We start from the raw sequence: 17,710 nt of genomic DNA, 5'->3' as shown, positions 1-17,710 counted from the left end.
CCCCACCCCCTTCCTTCTCCTTTTTTCCTATCTTGTCACAATGCAAAGTAACTAATAAACTTCCAAGCTAGCTACTTGTACACATCTAGTTTTGCAATGTGTAATGTCTTTGAAGATCCTATCTTTTTTTATTTTTTGGTTCCACAATTAAGAAGAGATAAAGAGGAAAGACAATGAGATGCAAGTGAATAGGGTATAGTACATAAAGGAAAAAATGTGACAAAGGTATGGTCCAAGTGAAGTGGTTTTAAGTCACTCTCTTGAATGTGCAAGTCAAAATAAGTGGGCTTCTTTGGCCCATTGGACTTGGCCCACCACCCATTCTTATGCTATTTCTTTCATTTCACCATCTACTAGAACTACCCTTAGTCCCCACTAGTACAAGTCTCTATAGATTATGCACACTTATAGGTACTTAAATGGTATTGATCGATTGGTTTTGTAGTTCTTTATAAATAAATACAAAATTACAAGCATTCTTTACTTTTACACATTAGAGATTTGACAGGGTCTCATCTCTATGAACTAATCAATAGACGGTATCCATAAGTCTTTTTCTGCTATTATATCCTACGTTTTACTGAATGTGCATGAATCAGTAAAGATCGTAGGTTTTATGAAACAATTATCGTTATTTAGGTTTAAATGATAGGTATCCATGTCAAAAAAAATTGGAAAATGTAAAATGCATAGTCACTTTTCATTATTTACTAGAAAACAGGATGATTGTTATTACCATTAAATTACTATATTATTATTATATGCATACATATATGATTGATTTAACATGGCATTGAAAGTGATTATTAGCCTTTCCATTGGAATTGGATTGGGCCTTTGATTTAAAATACTGGATCAGCTTGCTAAATTGAAAAGCCCACTTCTCTTTTTCTCGGCAAATATACATAAAATAGCCATTTTTTAATGTCGGTGTTTGAAAAATAGTCATTATCATGCAGTTTCACTTATAAAATTACGGTAATCGAAGCTCTATTAAAATTCGTATATTTTTTAGTTACAGGAGTAAAAAGTGTCTAATACGCGCTATTACTACCTCTTTCTCTCTCTTTTTTTTTCTTCTTATAAATTCAGTTGATTATATTTTTTCTTTTACGTAAACTATATATTATTATTTTTGCCAAAAAAATAATAAGAAAATAAAATATTGAACTATGTTTGACATTTTAAAAATCAGTTGCTAACAAATAAATAAATCAATTTCATTTCTTCAAAAATCCTTCAAGATTCTAACTTTTTTTTTTCTTTCCTTTTTACTCTATATACACACACCACTCTCCACATATTCATATGTGAAAAATGTTTTAGTTAAAATACCAATAATATATTATGCAATAAATCTAACGTATTATCTACGATATGAGTGCACATTGAAACAGGAATATATATATATATATATATATATGAGAATCTTGCTCGCTTCCCTCCCCAATATCGCTCACTTATCTCTCAACTTTTGTATATCTGAGAGCAAAAATATATGTATCTAAACGTAAGATACGTATGAAACTCTTAATAAATAGTATGATACATGATATTTTTAAAGTATAGACTATAGAGAATAATAGCATATATGGTAGTGAAATATGCCTAATTGTATAGGAAATATAGTGAAGATTGCACTAAGTCCGCTACATGTATGATTGGGCTTGGCCCAATTTGAGGAACTTTGAGCCCACAAAACCCTATAATAAAATTTCACTATAACAATTACGTTATGTTTTATGTAATACACTGCAAAAACACTGTGAATTATATGGGGATTTTCCAATGAAATAGTATGAAAATTTATAAGAAAATAAGTTTCATGCGAATTTTCATACTAATATCCAGAAAAATCTCCATGTAATTCACACTTTTTTTTATAGTGATATAATATTTCACTGTAACAACTAAAAATTATCCAAACAAATAACGATATTAATGAAAGGTTTGAAGGTAGCATGAACTTAGAAATCGTAATATCGTTATGCAAAAGTTTTCATACATATAAGTATGAGAAAACAACTTAATTTGATCGAAACCATCATTAGTCTCTTAATTAATTATATTACCTCAAATCAAATCTCTAGGAACTTTACCAAATTTAGTTATACATAATTCAACACAATGTATAAAGCTGCAACAACTTTGCCACTATATATATGAACATTGTTAATTATTAATGTCCGACCTGTTATTATTACTATATATTTGTCTTGTTTAGAAAATTCATCAAATCATCATTAGTCATTAATACAACATAATTATGAAATAGGCTTTTACCAATTACAATTGCTGCGTTAATGTGTCCCTTGTCGGCCTGAAAATATTGGTATGCTACTTTACTAGACAAGTTAGGGTTATTGGTGCCATTTGTAGGGCCACCCTTGTCTCCGACCGGAGGGGGCGGAAGGATCAGAATTCAGTAACTTTAACTTAATAATTTGATGCAGATATATTGAGAGATTATTTGAAGTTAACGATTTTAACCTAGATTATGTATAGGTGTGTGACTAATAAGTGTAAATGATTAACTTTTGAAGATATAAACGTGAAATTTTGAACTCAAAGTTATTATGTTCGAATTCTGAATCTAGATTCTCTATCTACAATCACGGTACATAAAGTTTAATTTGAATACAAAATAAAAATAAAAATTTGATCCTTAGTAATATTTCTCAATCACTAATTTGTGGCATCGGATGTGGCTGAACCATCTTCGATGGCGGAACCAATTAATGGATATAAATGAAGCTTAGATAAGAATACACCCTTTCGGTCACAGGATATAACAAATGGTCTCAAAGTCTCGTATGAGCATGAAGCTCTTAAAAAAGTCTAGAAAAGTTTGAAAATACCGTTAAACTTGAAGTCAATTTAGGATTGTATTTCACTCATATTGCAAAATCGAGAGTCATGTATTTAGGTTTAGTTAGTTAAGTAAAGAGGTATTTTTAAAGCTATCAATAGTTCAAAAATATAACTAATAATTCATATCGAATTTAAAGATTTTCTGAATACTTCTCTCTTTTTTATAATATCAAGTTCAACCAACGAAGAATCGATAAGATAAAAGGCACTAGCTAACTAACCAAACGAACCTAAAAGAAAATCTCAAAAGTTGACTTAAAATTAAAATCACTAAACTATTGTTTTAGAATCGTACAATATGAACATATAAAAGAAACTAAAAAAAAAAACTTAAAAAACATATACATATTAATAACTACATGTCAAATTGTTTCCATTTCGAACTCAATAATACTAACATCTTAAATTCTGAATTAGTCTCTGACATTAGTCCTGGTGACGCGTTCACAATGAGGACACATAGTGAGGGTAGATGCCGGTAGGGGATGGCAACTATGGGGTGATAACACCGTTGGCGGACCTACTTTCATGGCTCGTAACTCTTCAACTTCCTTCTTTAATCTTCGATTTTGTTCACTCAATGAACCAAACCATCTCTTTAAGTACTCACATTCCATCTCCGTTTGCTTTAGCTTGCTCCTGTTTAACATAAATATAATTAATTTATGCTCGATTAATTCAAATTCGTATTTTTATACGAAAGGAATTAACTAATGCATTGATGATTGAACCTTTCTTCTAACATTAAATAAATGCACGTGCATTATGGCAAACACCTGAAAAAGTTGATCCAATTAAATGCTCAAATTGACCGATCGAGTATTATTATTCTCTAAAAGGGAAATAGGAAAATATTATAGGGAATCCTTTGATGTGAGGTATAATAATCATTAAATATAAAATGTATAATTATTTTATCTTATATGTAATTAGAGGTATTAGACTGTCATGAGATTAATTATTTCATACCTCAGTGATGAGAAAAGTTTATCTCATATACTGATATACATAATGAAATAACTTATCTCGTAATAATTTATTTTCAACTAAACAACGTATGTAATTATAGGTAGAAAATAAGGTACTATAATACTATACTTTTTTTTTATATTTACTTGTCGCTCATATTAAAAATTTATTTTACTTATTTATTTTAACAAATCGAAAGATACATAAGATAATACTAGTCAAATTTATAATTTCAAAGTATCTTTAGTAAATATCAAAGTTGAAAGTTGATATGACTTTAGTGTCACAATTCTATTTGCCTCTTCTTTGGTGAAACCTCTTTTGGTGTGTAGTGTGCAACCATTTTGAAAGAGTCAAATTTCCTAATTTTCTGGAGTTTGTTCCCACTATATACCTCCAAAATCAACTTTAAATTTTTCATTCTTCATCAATAGACTTAGGGAATGTGAGTATAATTTTTCAACGTGAATTAAGATTTAGTTATACCTTAGACAACGAATGAGAAATAACAATAATATATTACGTAAAATATCACTTATAAGTAGTGTTTGAGGAGAATCGAGTGTACGTGGCTTTTAACACTGGCTTGTAGAAATAGAGAGGTTGTTTTTAAAAAACACTCGATGACTTAATTTAATTTTGGTTCTTTAATGTTTATTCAGATATTTGCATTATAGAGAATGAAACATCACTTTCTATTCTCAGATCAACAAGAAGAACAATGCAATAGAATCTGATCCTTCTTATTATTGTTCTCTCTCTCATAAAATAATTCACTATCTTTATAATATACGTAAAAAAAATTTAGTTATAAATATAAATATAAAGAAAAATAAATTAGTGTAATTACTTCCTCAATCATTAATTATCTCTTCTCAACTACCAACACATTAGCAATATTACTACCTACTCCACTTATTTAATTGGTTGTTTAAGGTTTTGAGGCATTAATAACTAATGTCTTCTTGGAAGACTAGTAACGTAACAACTCAAAAATTAACACATTCCGTTATTTTTACTTGTCATTTTTTACATATAAAAAAAAGTCATTTCCTTTGATATTAAATTTTTCAAATTATTTTTAGGACGTACGTAAAATAGTCATATCAATTATTATTTTCTTAATAAATATATGACTGGTCTAAATTACTACGATCTATATGACAAATAAAACTGAATGAAGCGAGTCGTATTTTGTATCTAACATTTTGACTTTAACAAGAGAGAATAATAAATAGTCATAAAAGTGTATATATATATATATATATATATATATATATATATATAAAAGGTACCTTGCTCTACGGTTTTGAAACCAAACCTCAACTTGCCTTGCCTTTAACTTTAATTGCATGGCTAAAGCTTCCTTTTGTTTCTGCATTTATTTACCATTACATTAAGAAGAGAAAAAAAAAACCGTTTGAATAAACATAAAATTTTAAAATATGATGTAATTTGACTGAACATAAAATCTAAAAAGAAGTTATTGTTCTTTAAAGAAAAATATATCATAAAATTTTAAAATATGATGTAATTTGACTGAACAAAATCTAAAAAGAAGTTATTATTCTTTCGTAACAGACTACAAAAAAAAAATATCAATACTTACCGGATTCAAAGTATGATTTTGTCTAAAGCTTTCTTCAAGAAGAAAAGATTGTTGTTTTGTTAAACGTAGTTTTTTCCTTGGAGCCCCATTAATATTATTATTATTAGAGCTTTCTTCTTCTTCTTCCTCCATGCTAATTTCTTCTTCATTTATATTTGAAGGTATTTGATTTATATCAAGCTCTCTCATCATATTATAACGTCCACCACCCCCTTCACCTTCATGATCAATTAAAAAAAATAATCAACACAAGATATATAATTACAAATAGGAAAAGATCAACATAATTAAAAGTAATTAATTCATCACACATGTATTATATAATAAAGAAGCTATGATCGACAAAGGTGGTCAGTTTAACACTCTTTGTCAAAAAAAAAAATAGAGACAGATTCAGAACTTAAACTTAGTAACTTAAAATTGCATCTAATACCAACACTCATACTGAAAATTCTGATTTCGTCACTGATGAAAATTAAAAATGTCATCTATAGAATATATAAAAAGTCCCTAATTAAAAATATCAAACTATATAGAAAATTTAGCTTTTGTAAAAAATAAATATAATTCTCTAGTGATAAATTCAAAAAAAGTGATAAATAATTAATTAAACTTACCAGAAGAAGGGAAAGATGAAGAATTAGAAGAAGATCCAGGAATAGACATGGTTAGCTCCAAAAATGTTGAATTTTCTGGCATAATCTCCATTTTATTAGTTTAATATAAGATTAAAAAGTTTCTTAATATTTTGCAAGAATTAAGAAGAAAGCTAAAAATTTTAAATTTTTTTTTTCAGACAAGAGAATAAAGTATAAAAGGGACAAATGAAAGAAGGGGGCAAGGAAGAACCAATTAAGGGTCAAATAAATAGAAGGAAGAAAAATAATTACTGTTATAAATTTCTTATATTATTAATTGTGATATTGACTAATGACTATGGTCGTCAAGTTAAATAGTCATACATATTTTATTAAATCATACGTTATCTAAGATTTAGTAAAGTAAGATCGAGTCAATTTTTATATTGTCAAATATTTTATTTGATGACATAAATTTTAAAAAAATAATATCGTAAAATAGAATCAAATATTTTTTAATCGTTAGATACTTTGTTTAGTGGTATAAATTCGAAAAAAAAATATACAATATTGTGAGACAAATAAATTTGAAAGTGCAAGTTGTGTTTTTTTTTTCCTTCCTCATGTTTGGGCAAAAAGGAGCACAAGTCAGATACTTATATGATTGGCATTTGGAAAATAAGAAAATGCCCCCTTTTTTATATTTTATTTTTTAAAATAAATAAATTTTTGATCGAAAATTTTTAATGAGAAATTTTGAATTTTAATTTTTGAAATGGAAGATATTTTTGATAGGAGCACTTTTTTCTTGATGAATTTTATGTAGCGAAACTATATTAAATGATTCAGAAAATGATAAATTATATCATATAATTATTCAAAAAATCTTGTGTGATTTTTATTGTTTTTATATATAAAGTTCTTAAACACCCTTCAAAGGAGATATCTAACAACCTTAATCATAGGTGATGACTAAAGTTGATCACTTCAATAATGTGCAAATTGACTAAATTTGGTTACAATTTTTTAACATTTAGAAAATACCTAAAGTGTGTTTGTATATTTAGGTGTTGTCTACTTTACTTAAATAGACAATCTCAATAAATCAAAATATTATTAAAAAAAATTATGAGACATATATATTTTATTGATTTTTCTTCAGAGTTAAAAGTCAATATTAGAATTTCAATTAAATTCGAATTAGCACTGCATATCCATTCAAAAATGATGTTTTGAATAAAATTTTATTTTGTTGCTAAAACTCGAACCCGAGGTCTTTGATTAAAAAGGGACATGCACTGTTTTAATAAACTTGACAAGTCAAAGTCCTCTTAATACACATTAATTATGTAAAATTAAGGAGCTATTATTTCTTATAATTAAAATATCCACTAATTAGTTCTCTAGAAGTGACATATACGTAATTTATTTATTATATTATTTTATTTTATTTATTTTGTCTGGTTTATTAATAGTAAAGCTGTTTTATATAATGTGGCATTTAATTCATTTGCAGGTGTGGAAAATTAGTTTAACGTTTCATTTGCATTAATAGCAATAAGAAAAAAAAGACACCAAAATGTACTACAAATTAAACACCTTCATTTAATTAGGGAACTTTGTCTCTTTGTCTTTTTTTTTTAAAAAAAAAAAATATAATTATTTCTTAAAATAATCTCTTTTATTTTCCTTATTATTTTGGTGGCAATCAATCACTTTTTTTGTGTTATATCAAAGCAAAAGTTAAATAATTAGGTCACTTTTTTTACCCCAACAATTGGTACACTACATCTACATGTATATAATTCCTGTCGGAAAAAAAATTGTTTAATTACTGAAATTTCCTATCTAATAATAATTAAAAAAATTCTGTTAAAATAATATTTAACTTAATTTTGTTTTTCTGAACTTGTGATTCTACAAAAGACTTTTTTCTAATTCTTTTTTTTTTTTGTGTTATGAATATTCATATTTACGTATGAATATACAATTTAATTTATTTATTATAAATATAAAATTTTAGTTCAAATTATTAAATTTTGTCAAGTTTTACTCAGAGTAGTATGATTATCAAAATAATGGTTATTTACATTAGTTAATCGCTTAAATTAAAAATAATCAATGAAATATTTTATTACAAAATCGTTATCAAATATTCTTCTTTTTATACCATTATAGGTACGTTTGTACTCACAAAATTTATACGTTATAAATTCTCAAATTAAAAGTTATAAAGACATGAGAAATATATTGAAAAAAAATAAAAGAAGAAAAACTATATAAATATCAACTTTGACCATATAATTTTATTGTTGATATGTTTTATTACAATTCTCATATTATTATTCTAATTGCATACTGAGTCATCTTCCTCTTTCTAGACTTTGTATGTGGTTCCAATATTGGAATTTTTTATATATTTTTAAAAAGAAAACTTTAACTTGATAATAATTATTGCCAATATGTGCGCTATAAGTATTAGATAAATAAGCTATAAAATTTTCTTTGTATTTAAATTTGTGGAACATATTAATTTTAATAGTGAATTTGACGATTTCGTGGTTGGGATTTGGTAGAAAAATAAATAAGTCTCTTTCACACGTGAAAAAAGAACAATATAATAATTTAAAGTCAAATTTTCGAATTAATTATATACTTATTTTTAATTAATTACGAAAAAAATGATTAAAAAATGGAACCCAAGCACACGGGTGGACAGAAAAAAACTAATCTTTGAAACCCAACCCAAAAGACAATTTTGGGCCATGGGTTTGATGATTAGGTTGGAAATATGGTGTATTGTGGGACATGTCTTGATCATTGGTTAGGGGACATTTGGCCCCCAACATGTTTGCTTCTTTTATAGTCACATTCCATTTGCTTACTTTCCTCTCCTTATTTAAACATACGTTTAGATACGTATATTTTGTTATCAAAATATCTTTATGCGAAATAAGGAAAGAATACATACGAATCATAGTAGATATACTAGATAAATGTATTTTTATCTATCTAGACACTAGATACATAAAAGAGTGACGGGCGAATAGAAGCGAGGCTAGCAAAATTTGTTAGATATTCCTGAAATTAACTCTTGTTATCCAATACACCAAACGATCCTAAGAGAGAATCCTCAAATATATTGAGTAGTAGAGAGAATATTGACTTTTACAAAAACTATCATCTTATCTTGCATAACATTAAAATCTAGGATAATAAGTTATCGGCTAAAATTTATGTAATAAGGAGAATAAGAACCGTACCCATTGCAGTAATTTTCACGTTACAAAATGCATAAACAAAATACTAAAGAAGATAACAATGAAAACAATCGTGCATAACCAATAAAATATCGGTTCACGTCTAGCTTCCACTACTCTTTGACACTCGATTTCTCTTTCAATTCAAAGTAAAGTGACTGCTAGACATATCATCTGAATCCAATGTATATTCAAGTAGCCATCCAAATAACAAAAATTCAAACAATTTTGGTGTGATTTCATGGTAAAATGAAATAGTCAAGTATGACGATTGAAAAAGAAAAAAAAGTAGAAAAATTAGGGGTTTTATAGAAGCAAAAGAAAAATTGATAGAATAACTATGAATTTGAATAAAGATTGGCGGGAAATGAGAATATTAATCAAGTTTAGATTTAGAGTTTGTTTTTATATAGATATGTTCGTTTAGCGATTTTAACCAACTATAGTTAATTACGCCTAACTAACCATTAGTTTAATGCTTATTAAACATTGGGAAAACTACTCAAATTTGACCCATTATGCAAAGTATTTACTCAGATTAGACTCAACTGAATATATTTAGGAATAATTATCAAAAACACAACGGTGCGTTATGTATCAACAAAAGTAATGTATTGAGACGCAATGTATTGAATATTGAGTGATGCATCCGAAATCAAGATGTGATGTATTAGAATCTTAAAAATAAATATGTATAAATATGGTCAATTGTTTGAAAATTTGACCCTGCTTCTTTTATAGTTACATTCCATTTGCTTACTTTGCTCCCTTCGTTTTAATTTAGGAGAAACTATATCGTTAGACATATTTCACTATTATATATACTATTATTACTTATATTTTTAGAATATTATATATCTTAGTACTAATTAAGAGTTTTCTATTCTATATTGAGGAAAATAGATTTAGATATGTGTATTTTTGCAACCAGATTCACTAAAATAGGGAGAGAGGCGAGCGAGATATACACTACGTATACATGTAGTTGTATGTATTTGAGATACCAAATACATAGGAGAATGACGAGGCAGATGGAGGGGGGAGGGGGGGGGGAAGAAGACGCGCAAGATTGTTATGGATCTCGAATACATTGAATCCACTTGAATACAGTGTATTTAGAACAAATTGTACTTAATTTTGACCCACGTATCCCAAAATACACATATCAGGATGCACCAAAATATGATAAAATTCGTAATATTGCAAATTAGACTGTATATAAGTAATTAGCTCCTTAAACTAGTGAGATTTATGTAAATTCCCCTTTAATTGTTTTGTCTTATTTTTGATTTGATATTAAAATTTTAAAAAGTAAAGAAGAGATTTGAATCTTCTGATCTTTAATGAAGTATATGCAAATCTTGTGGCCTTAGCCCTTAAATAAAACATGTGGAAAGTTGCAATCAAAAATCGTTAGTAAAGGGAAGAGACATTTCGTTTTGATACAAATTAAAGAAAAGTATCACAGAAAATTGAAACAGATGGAATTATAATTTAAGTGTTGTATAAATCTTATAATTTTTTCCTCAAAATATGCAATTTCGGGTAAGAGATTTTACTTCAAAAACAAAACATGTCTGCAGAATGTGCTTTATATGTGTCTTGATTTAACTGAGGTAATAAACAGTTAGAAAAATAATATATATATATATAGGAATTTATATTTCACTTTCATAAATACTTTTAACCACCCAAAATCACTCCCAATATGACATTATTCATCTTGTATATATTTTATACATATTAACCTTTAACTTCTGTTATCAAGCAAAGTTAAAAAACTTCTTTTTTTCATCACAAAAAGCAATTTAATAACTCTTGTGATACTTAGATAAAGTTATTATGACTGAGCAACAGTTCAAACAATGAACTTCTAAAGACTTAGCTGTAACAGCTTGCAAGAGGTCTTACAAAATTGGTTATACACAAATGAACAGCATCCATCTTACAACAATACAAAAATGAAGTTTTTCATTGATAAATGTACATCAAGATCTTGAAATCATATACAGTGTTGGTTTTGCACAAGATTGGCAAAGACTACGCGACCTATGTGGCTTAATGTATGTTACCTGCATAATTGGAACTTCAGTGCATTGCGATAGAAAACTTCATGACTTATCGGTTGTAACTGGAGATTAGTCACCTAGAAGACACAGTGGTTGCCTCATGCTAAGTTCAGCCTTGATGTTTGGATATTTCTCCAGATCAAGGGAATCACCCAAAATTTTCTGGAAGCATGAATAACAATATCTTAGTTTTGTTTGGCAGAAAAACTATACAATGAGGGGATCAATAGAATATCCAGAGAGATGTCAAGTAAACAAACCAGAAGCTCAAAAGAAAAGTATCTGACGCAGGATTGTAATAAAAAGACAGGAAATAACAAGACATGCAAAACCAGTGCAGCAACAGATGGTAATACATATTGAGCATAAGAAACTATGCGATGACTAAATAATACTACTAAAACGAAGAAGTGGAGAGGAGGAGGCTATCACACAGCTTTAGTCCATGAAGAAAACCATCTCACTTGCAACCATTTATAGAAGCTATGAAGCAAATTTCGAGAAAAATACACAAATATGTCCTCATTCAGTTATAAGGATTATGTGCATGATCTCACTGTCTGGAATATTATTATAGTTGACTATGTTGTTGAGACAAAGCAGTATGCCGATGAGTTTGTTTACTGTCTCATGCATGTAAAGAGAAATCGTAGAATAAAAGACTTAACAAATGAGTTACCAGCAAATGCTAGAAACTTTTATAGGTACCTTATAACATGTAATCTAGAGGGGAAAAGTACAAATGGTTAGAAAGGAAATAAAAAGGCAAAATAAGACAATGCTGCATAAAATATGAAACCAGAGAGTAGATTAGAGGATGTATTGTGAACTTGACATGTTTGGCTTCTCTATTAGCTAGCATATTCTTTTGCTATATTTTGTTGTATTTATTTTGTGTTGTTCGATGCTATTCAATGTTCTATTAAAGCTGTAAAGAGTATCGAATTAAAACTTAGCTTAGACAGGGCTCCTGTAATGTGGTCTGTTCTTTTACAAAAAAAGAAAACTTTTGGCTATAATTCATGCTTCTTATGTTACAAAGAATATGATCAAGAAACTTATGGATTATATTGAAGTCATTGGTAGAATTGTACTCACCAAAGCAGCAAGATGTGCATCTTGTATGATATTCCCATCTATCTCTAACCGAGCAATAGGAAACTCTGGAAGATGTCCAGACTGCTTCCTCCCAAGTAAATCTCCAGGTCCTCTCATTACAAGATCCATATTTGCGAGGTAAAAACCGTCAGATGATTTCTCAAGCACCTGCAAGCGACTTAGACTGCTGTCGGTTGATCCCACCAATATACACTTGGACATTTTTTCTCCACGTCCAACTCGTCCTCTAAGTTGATGCAACTGAGCTATTCCAAATCTCTCAGCATTCATAACAACCATCATAGATGCATCTGGAATGTCAACCCCAATCTCAATAACTTGCGTTGAAAGCAAGATATTGGTTTCTCCAGATCTAAACAGGTTTAATGCTTCACTTTTCTCATCGCCCTTCATTTTTCCATGTAAGAGACCGCAGTTGTACCCTGAAAACTTTTGAGATATAGTCTCAAGATCAGCCGAAGCTGCACGAAGCTGAGGCAATTGCTCGGATTGTTCAATTACCGGATAAACAAGATATATTTTACCCCCTGCTTCTAACTCATCAAACATCATCTGTACCAGAAATAGTGCTAAAGGAAGTTAGACAGAAAACATATGTCGGAAACAAGATCAAGCTCATGACTGACAAGTATAAATTGACTGAATTCTTATTTAGTATAGTAACAATGATTCAAAATTTTGGAATTCAATAGTCCCATTTCTCCAGGTTAATGACTACAAACAGCAAAGCTGATTATTCTGTCAAGATGGCGCAGAGAGTTGTAGATATCACTATTACCAACATGAACTACCTAAATATCATGCTTCAAAGTTCAAAGAAATACAAAGTGTAAATGTGCCTGAGATCAAGGAAAAGAAAAAGATACAGACCTGATAGACCTTCTCAAATCCAGGTTCATTTCCTTCAATCACAAATGTTTCAACAGGAATTCTTCCCGGAGGCAAATCAGTGATCTGTTGTTAAAAGAAATCAAGCAAAGAAAAATAGTACATAGAGAAAGGTGATTGTTCTGAAGTTAAAGCAACAAACTAAAACTTCTAGCAACCAAGTCACACAGTTGAACTGCCAATAAAATCAAGAAAACCAGGTAAAGAAGACTCAAAGAGCAAAAGGCCTTCCTTGCCCAAAAAATTTCAAGTATGCCAACCAAAATCTTGTTTAGCAACCCCTTAAAAACTTGCTAGAAGCTCAAATGTAGGCATAACAATCTTTGTATGCAACATGATTCACAAAAAGAAAACTGCAACTTCCCAAAAGGTATATAAGTGAGCGGAAAATGAGAGTTAAAAGTCAAATTGAAAATATGGAGATGGGCTTTGGGCAAAAAAACAACTTAAAATTTACTTCAACTCCAGTTCCAGTACTAAAAGCATGTATTGATAATCAGAAATGATCTCAGCTAACAGGCAGTAGCATATTGACATAAGGATACAAACTCTTACTGACCTGTGTCAAAGACATGTCTCCATACAAAGCCAGAGCCAGAGACCTTGGAATTGGAGTGGCCGACATAGCTAGGATATGAGGAGCCATAATTACACTGTCCTTGGAGGAATCTTCTGAGATTTTCGAAGAGATCTTGGAACTTATTGAGTTATAATATAACTGCAAGACCATAGAGGCTTCAATCAATTCCCGATTAAAGAAAGAAACCACGTTAAACCAAACATGTGCATTTGTTCACAGGATTCCTATCCTTTTAATAAAGTTTCATCAAATTTAAATTAGTGCATTGGCAACAATGCATGGATATCATTACAGATCCTTGAAATTACAGGCGATCTTGTATCTAAGTGAAATATCAATCTACATAAAAGAAGATCACCATTCACCAGTTTAGGCTTATGCACTATAGCATAACTGCAAATGATCATGTTAAGCACAATATGTTTTTTCCTTCAATAAAAAAAAGGAATCAGCAAAGCTACAAAATATGGTTAGTTGTACTCAAAAGCATTTTCAACATCAAAATGTTTTTGATAAGATATCATATTGATTCATGAAACTCACAATTAAGCATCATCACATAGAATCAGTGTAAGATTTCATCAGTAAATCAAGTTATCATTAATAAAATTTAACCAATCATCTAAGCAACATATAGCTTCAGTACTCCACAAAATAAAGTACACTATTATATCATGTTCTGCACTAGTGCAAAGGATTGATCTCCACTTCATTACATGCAAAAAGAAAATTAATAACTTGACGTTCACAAATAAAACAGTCAGATGAAGAACGAGTGAACGACCTGTAATTATTCATAGTTCCGTTTTATCTTGATTGCATAGTGGGAAATTCTCAGCAACTTTTAGATGCACAATCATCAATCAAGGCGAGGCAGGTCCAAGCACATTACCTTGCTGTTAAATCGTCCTCTTTGGATTACTCCAAAGCGATGTTGCTCATCCACAACAGCAATGCGTAAAGCCGAAAATTCCACTTTTTCAGCAATTAAGCTGTGAGTCCCAATGACCAAAGAGATATCGCCAGTTTGGAGACCCTGCCAACAGATGGCAAACAGTAAAATAAACTGAAAGGAGAAACGTAAAACCCTTGATAAAAAAAGCATGTCAGCTATAGGTGATTTTGTGATAATAAGGAGAATTCTTCAGCTTAGTCCTTCTTTTGAGCTTTTAGGTAGGGGATTCATACAACTTAACATGATACCCAGTGCAAGGAAAGGTGGAAAGGTCTTAAATTCGAGTGACTTCGTTATTGATGAACAAAATATCTTTGGTAGGTGCCTGACTCAAGAAAAAGAATCAGGCTTACACACGATGTCACGAACCTAAGAAAAATAAAAGTACAGTATCTCCCTTCTAACAACTTAAATTCTGAGACGAGACTGTTCATAATTCAACAATAATAAAGAAATAGATGAAATTGGCTTATTTTTTTTTATAGGTCCGATAGCAAGATGTTTTTGAGATAGATGTAACTATCAGCCACCAAAGGTTACAGTATACTCATGAAAAAGTAGAATAGAAGTTAGAATTTAGTGCTTCATGTTTTCTAAGAATTATCATGCTTTAAATATTTATAGGCAAATACCAAGAAACTCATGCTGATTCCAGAAACCTTTTTGTCCTCTGACTTTTCATTCTAGTGTTCTCCTTTAAGAACATTTTACTACAGAAAATTTAGACTAAACCACATGTGTTTCTCTATTTCACTAACTTTTAAGCCACACTGTGCTAATAGATACCTTTTCACTCAATTTGATGCCTACATTTAAAAGTCAGCAAAGCAGCTTTTGCTTAAAGATATCCCAATCCCCACATCAATGGTGGCCAAAACCAGTTAACAAGGAAAAGTTGAAGTGCTGCCTTGAGATTTCTTACCTGGCGAATCAACCGTGATTCCTTTGTAGATGTTGAGCCAGTCAATAAAGCAACTGATAGTTTGCATTCTGCCGCTTCCATGTTTGCTAATAAGTTTTGAATTTGCTCATAATGCTGAATAGCAAGCAACTCGGTTGGGACCATAAAAGCTGCCTAAAGATGAGAACTTAGCAATTATTACATGTGGCACTGGGTAGTAAGAAGGCCGAAAGAGTTTATAGCTCCAAGCTTGTATGCAAGAAGGGATGTATGAAAACCAAATTCTTTTTTTGGATACTTGTACTAACAATCATAACATAGCTAATAAAACAAAGCAAAATATAGCCACAAAGAAATCACAAGCTAATGCAGAAAGAAATATTAATGCTGACTAACCTGGTAACCTAAACTGATAACCTCCAAACATGCTAAAAATGCAACCACAGTTTTCCCGCATCCAACATCACCCTGAAAAAGTGAGCAAATTTGGAACACCCATTCAAATCCGCAAAAAACTCAAGTCTTCCAAAAGAAAGTCAAGTAATTTTATTTCAGAAGCGAAGAACATCATTTCTCAGTTGATATCTGAGAAAAAAAGTTAAAGAAAAATCATTAATTGAGAGATGACAAGTGTAATATCCAACTCGACTGCCATTTAGTTTGTCAAAAAACTTGAAATTGAAAAGAAGACGAACTAGGAAAATGTTGTTTTAACTTATGCAGATGTCATTTTAACCTTCCGTTAAAATCATTTGTGTCTTTTTATAATTAGGTAAACAGTTTCATTTCATAAAATCAATAGGCCAGTGTCCGTAAACAAGAAGTACGCCAAAGAGTAAAAAAATGTACAAAAAGATATGGTTCCCTACAAAAGACGCCCAATCCTCTATACAACCCCGAACTACATGGGTGCACCACAAATAAATGAGGTATTGGAGACTCAACTGCCCAAAACTAATTTCTACTCCTCCAAAAATCCTCATATTTCTCTCTTTCCAGTCTCCAGGTGATCCACATCACAATGAATGAATACCAAGAATAATGAAAAGTGTAATAAGAATGAAAAATGTGATGTTACAAGAAATGAATGAATACCAAAGTAGTTTCCCCTCTCCCACCCCAAAAAACAACTTGCAAGTAAACAGTAAAGCACATCTCACTACCTGTAGCAGACGATTCATTGGGACAGGTTGCTTTAGATCCCAAATAATTTCTGAAGCAGCTTGCAATTGACTGGGTGTAAGAGAATATGGAAGAGCCTTCAGAAATTTCTTAGTCAGCATGGACCATCCATCTGTGTTTATCAAATTGAATTCAGATTTCCGATACTTATCCAGCAATCCATCTTTCTCTACTTTTGTACCAAGACCTTCAAGCATTTGGAATAACCGCCCAAGCTGCAAGATAATGAAAAAAGTGAGTGATACTAACAGCATCCCAAACCACGATCATGGAAAAACATCCATTCTCTGTTTTTTGTAAGAACACAAGCATCCATGTCTCATATTGTGTGTCAAAATCTGAAAGTTGTTTATTGTGGCTCTATTTTCATGTGCATATTATCAAATTTCTCAGAAGCTAATTGACCATGGCAAAGTCACATTTGTTTTTTTTATATAAAGGTAAAATAGTATTCTTCAGCATTAAGGGTATGCTGGCTACTTCCAAAGAGTTACAGATATATCCATAATTACATAGATCCTAGGAAATCTACCAACTTTTCTACTTCTTCTATACCTTCTTCTTTACACCAAAAAAACATGTTAATGCAATTTTCTTTAACTTTCTGAATAATAGTGTTCTGATATTCTCATGACACCTGAGGTTCCTTTCTCTCCAAATAGCCCACCCACCAGACACAGATAGGGACTATAGACCACCATCCTTTTTTTCCCCCTCCCCCTCCCCCCC

At 30.3% G+C, this 17,710-nt stretch overlaps 2 protein-coding genes across 3 annotated transcripts in view; both read right to left on the bottom strand.

Annotated features, from left to right (window-relative positions):
- Window positions 1–3,121: 3,121 nt before the first annotated feature.
- On the bottom strand, window positions 3,122–6,260 carry LOC107020607 (homeobox-leucine zipper protein HOX3). The gene is made up of 4 exons (XM_027917154.1): window positions 6,067–6,260; window positions 5,450–5,667; window positions 5,136–5,215; window positions 3,122–3,510 (listed from the first exon to the last, which is right to left on the bottom strand). The coding sequence occupies exons 1-4, from the start codon at window positions 6,155–6,157 to the stop codon at window positions 3,285–3,287; spliced, it is 615 nt and encodes a 204-aa protein (XP_027772955.1). The 5' UTR covers window positions 6,158–6,260; the 3' UTR covers window positions 3,122–3,284.
- A 4,879-nt stretch (window positions 6,261–11,139) lies between these two features.
- LOC107020606 (ATP-dependent DNA helicase homolog RECG, chloroplastic) overlaps window positions 11,140–17,710 on the bottom strand; it is a 17,701-nt gene continuing 11,130 nt past the window's right edge. For both annotated transcript variants that reach the window (XM_015221041.2, XM_027917153.1), the window contains 8 exons: window positions 16,963–17,196; window positions 16,196–16,267; window positions 15,821–15,973; window positions 14,836–14,979; window positions 13,923–14,081; window positions 13,346–13,429; window positions 12,455–13,027; window positions 11,140–11,518 (listed from right to left, as the gene is read on the bottom strand). In XM_015221041.2, coding sequence (XP_015076527.1) covers window positions 11,426–11,518; window positions 12,455–13,027; window positions 13,346–13,429; window positions 13,923–14,081; window positions 14,836–14,979; window positions 15,821–15,973; window positions 16,196–16,267; window positions 16,963–17,196 — 1,512 coding nt within the window. In that variant the 3' untranslated portion in view covers window positions 11,140–11,425. The remainder of the gene's footprint in view (window positions 11,519–12,454; window positions 13,028–13,345; window positions 13,430–13,922; window positions 14,082–14,835; window positions 14,980–15,820; window positions 15,974–16,195; window positions 16,268–16,962; window positions 17,197–17,710) is intronic.

This window comes from Solanum pennellii, chromosome 5, assembly GCF_001406875.1.
Source record: "Solanum pennellii chromosome 5, SPENNV200".
Lineage (NCBI taxonomy): Eukaryota > Viridiplantae > Streptophyta > Magnoliopsida > Solanales > Solanaceae > Solanum > Solanum pennellii.
The sequence above is the reverse complement of the archived record's forward strand: the minus strand, read 5'-3'. Positions and strand labels throughout refer to the sequence as shown.

Bases quoted from the DNA above. Each gene is read 5' to 3' on its own strand.
- LOC107020607 (XM_027917154.1), bottom strand. From the start codon at position 6,157: ATGGAGATTATGCCAGAAAATTCAACATTTTTGGAGCTAACCATGTCT. The intron at 5,668-6,066 runs GTAAGTTTAATT...TTGATCATGAAG, and splicing joins TTCATCTTTCCCTTCTTCTG to GTGAAGGGGGTGGTGGACGT. The intron at 5,216-5,449 runs GTAAGTATTGAT...AAATAAATGCAG, and splicing joins AAAATCATACTTTGAATCCG to AAACAAAAGGAAGCTTTAGC.